Below are 3941 nucleotides of genomic sequence, written 5' to 3' on the forward strand. Positions count from 1 at the left end.
TGCGTACTCCTACGATAAAAATAATGCCCTACGATATAATACTTTTAGACTATTCTCTCCCCCATAGACTTCAATGCTGTAAACATATTTCATCCAGTTGTAAAAATCTTTATATAAGCAATTTCTCTACTTCTCCTAGAATCTAGCCTCCTATTAGAGTTCTTTCCAATTATATAAAGACATAGAGATTAAAACATTTTTCCCTGAATCTTTCATTCTCTCAACATTGATATTTCTTATTCATTTATGCTCCATTATTTTTTATTCATTAGCCATACAGTTAAATGTTCTGGTTTTCCATCTTGTCTAATTAACTCTGCAAATTATGATGCATGAAATTATAAAGGAAAATTCTGTGAGAGTTCATATGCACAGCTAGATTCCATAATCAAAATGTAAACTACTTTAGGCCCATTTACTTAGATTATTTTTTTTTTGTTCTGTATTCCTTTAAAAGGGCTTAATTTTCCAGAATGTCTGGAAAGTATCTTAAAGACCTTTGAGAAGGTTATGTATACAATTCTCTCTGGCTACAGGATTTAATCAGGGATTAACTGGAATAATTATTGCCACAACTAAAGGCATTCTTAAAAGTTACACAGCTTTGCAAATTGTTTTTACACTTATTATATGATAGAGAGCTCTGGTGGCCTACTGGCAAAAAGCTGCACTGCAATCCTGAAGGCACATGGCTCGAGGATACCAGCTGCTCTGCTGCTCTGTGGGAGAAGGATGGGGCAACCTCCTCCCATGTGATTAACTGCCTCTGAAAACCCGCGAGAAGCTGGACTCTATGAGGAGAAGTGTGTTATCAGGATTGGTGGGAGATTCATCAACAATCTGCGTTATGCAGATGACACAACCCTGCTTGCTGAAATTGAAGAGGACCTGAAGCGCTTGCTACAGAAAGTCAAGGACTGCAGCCTTCAATATGGATTGAGGTTCAATATCAAGAAGACAAAGATTCTCACCACTAGGCCAACTGGCAGCATTAGGATGGATGGTGAAGAGACTGAGATTGTAAACAGCTTTAGTTTGCTTGGCTCCACAGTCAACACTCTTGGCACCAGCAGCCAGGAAATTAAAAGACATATTATAATGGGGAAAGTCTGCTGTTAGGGACCTCTCCAGAGTAAAGAACAGCAATGGTGTTACTCTGGAGACTACGGTGCACTGGATACAGGCCATGGTCTTTGCAATCACTTGCTATGCATCAGAGAGCTGGTCAATGAACAGGGAGGATAGGAGAATTGATGCCTTTGAGCTGTGGTACTGGAGAAGAGTACTGAATATACATACCGTGGATTTCTAAGAAAACACACAGGTTCATCCTGAAGAGGATTTTATCGGGCTGCTCCTTGGAGGCAAGGATTCTGAAGCTCTGACATACTTTGGACATACTGCAAATAGGGACAAGTCATTGTTGAGGGACATCATGCTTGGGAGGTTGGAGGCACAGAAGACGGAGGAAGACCCTTTATGGGGTGGATTGATTCAGTGACTAGAACACTGAAGGTGGGTGTGTCAGAGACAGTGAGACTGGCACAGGACAGAGCAGGATTTAGGGTTGTTGTACAAAGGGTCGCTATGAGTCGCAGGCGACTCGACGGCACATATCAACAACAACATGCACATTGGAATTTAAAATGTGAAATGCTTTTTTTTCTATTTTACAATTTTTCTAAATTCAAAACTGTTATCCTGTGCCAAACCAATTTTATATTCAAAACATAGAATGAAAACTGAATGTGAAAAATTAAACATCAGTCTGTTGTTACATGTTATCAAGTAGGAAGTGACACATAGCTGATCTTCCAGTGGGTGTTTAGAGGCTGTAAACTGCCTGGGAGGAGACTGTTCATCTTTCTTCTGCAAAGCAGCACGTGGAGTTGAAGCTTTTAGGTTGGCAGCGCAACAAATTTAATAGTTCTTAAGGCATATACCTTGTGTTGTAATCCATATGGTGTTGCCGAAAGTGGTACCTCACTGATGGTTCATATACATAACAGCAGCGCCCAGGAAAAAGGATAGACAATCTCTTCTGTGATTTAAAGCCTTCCAAAGCATGCACATTTATGAAAACCAGAGGCAGGGGGTGGTAGATGTACATTTCATACCTAAGCTTGTGAAGTGTGACTGCACTGAAAACTGTTAAACTTATTTTTTACTCGTAACTATTCAAAGCATGCTATAAAAACAGAACCTGAGAAATGCTAGGCCTTTCACTCCATAAACATAAAATCAATGAAAGTCGCCTCTGCCTTGGCATTAGCTTTCAGATAGAAACCGTTTATCTAAATCCACCTCCCCTACCAATAGTAAAAGTGAAAATAAAAGGGGAAAGAATGATCCCGTTCCTACTGGTTGTGCTACTCTTCCTAAAACACCACCAAGTACCTCTACTGATCAGAAAAGTTAGCAATTGTTCATGTGAATTCCAGGATCAAACTGCAGCTTCAAGTTCCTCTGACTTTCCAAAGTGTATTGCACACAGGCCAGAAAGATTGCAAACAACAGTGCAAGAAAAACTGCAAAACGGATACTAGCCAAAATGCATTCCTATTTTCTCCAGAAAGAAGAGGGAAAAAAGTAGTTAAATATGAATATTTTTGCGGTTAGGCGTCGAGTCAGGGAGATAAAATTGTAGCTCGATGCACTGCTACCTTTTCCTAGATTCAAGAATGCAGGAAAGGGAAAAGTGTACATCCACATCTTTCTTCCTTCTGAGATCCACAAAACTGGGTGAAAAGGTATTGCTAAAACGCCAGAGGTAGCAGTAGATATGCCCAGCCCTGGTCACTGAAACCGGAACTTGAGAGGGGAAAGGGTGATGAGCGACCGGGAAGGGCGGGTGATTCCTTTGGCAACCAGGGTGACACGGCGCCGCGGGAGCGCACAGCAGGACATCGAGCCACAAGAAGGAAAAAGTCAGGGCGAGCGTGGCTCCCGGGGAAGACCGGGTCTCAGCGCGCCCCTCTCTCCCCTTTCCGCGAGCACGCTCCCGTCTGATCGAGGCGGCGCCGATCGCGGCGCAGCCCCGGGACAGTCCGGCCGCCCCGCTTACCTGCTGCACCCCAAGAAACTGGTAGAAGTTGAGCTGCACCTCCTCCACCAAGTCAAACAACTCCAGGTCTCCGCTCTCCCAGCCGCGCGCCGGACACACGACCGACAGCAGCAGCGTTAGCAGCAGCGGCTTTGACTGCGGGAACCGCACGAGCCGGAACCGGCAGCGCCCAGAGTGCCGGGCAAGCCGGGAGCAGGGAGCCGTCATCGCTCTGGATTTGGAAAGGTCACCCTCCACACTGAGCCCTCGGCCGAGAACGGGGACGTGGCGGGCAGCGCGGGTGGTGGGAACTGTGTCAGTCAGAAATACAGTCAGACGCGCTGAAGCCGCCCACCGAGCAGCCTGCCCTGAGGGTAGGGCACGGTCGACACTGACGGAGAGGACGAGTGGACAGGCTGGCCGGCAGCCGGTGTGCCCTTCCAGGACCCTCACCCCAGGGCCTACAAACAGCTGGAGAGGCAGCCCCGGCGCCGTGGTTGCAGAGAAGGAGAGGCTTCCCTTTGCCTCAGCCTATCCCAGTCCTCGCTTCCGGTGACATCATGTCTCCTAGCAACCAGCGAACAGAGGACGGGACCGGAAGTAGAGAAAACCCCATGCCCCAGATCAGGGCCTGCGAGAAATGCTCCAGTACAAAGCTGCTATGCTTGTTTTCATAGAGACATTTCCATTATGTTGTTTGTTGTTGTTGTTTATTGCCGTGGAGTCGAGCATGACTCACAACGACCTTTTCAACAAAAGACCTGAAGCCTTTCTGTAACTATGGTCTTTTCCAAGTTCATAGAGTTTTCAGAGGCATGTGGTTTAAGAAGAGGATGCCTTTCCTGATTACAAACTTTTCTCTTAAACTGGGAGCTTCACCAAACACTGTCCACCATGG

General features: G+C 45.8%; 1 protein-coding gene across 1 annotated transcript in view; it reads right to left on the reverse strand.

Annotated features, from left to right (window-relative positions):
* DNAJC1 (DnaJ (Hsp40) homolog, subfamily C, member 1) overlaps nt 1–3363 on the reverse strand; it is a 277615-nt gene extending 274252 nt beyond the window's left edge. Inside the window, exon 1 of the mRNA XM_006887057.1 lies at nt 3065–3363. Within this exon, the coding sequence (XP_006887119.1) occupies nt 3065–3271 (207 nt within the window). The 5' untranslated portion in view covers nt 3272–3363. The remainder of the gene's footprint in view (nt 1–3064) is intronic.
* Nucleotides 3364–3941: the final 578 nt, after the last annotated feature.

This window comes from Elephantulus edwardii, unplaced genomic scaffold (genome assembly GCF_000299155.1).
Source record: "Elephantulus edwardii isolate Elephantulus edwardi_28Jun2011 unplaced genomic scaffold, EleEdw1.0 scaffold00054, whole genome shotgun sequence".
Lineage (NCBI taxonomy): Eukaryota > Metazoa > Chordata > Mammalia > Macroscelidea > Macroscelididae > Elephantulus > Elephantulus edwardii.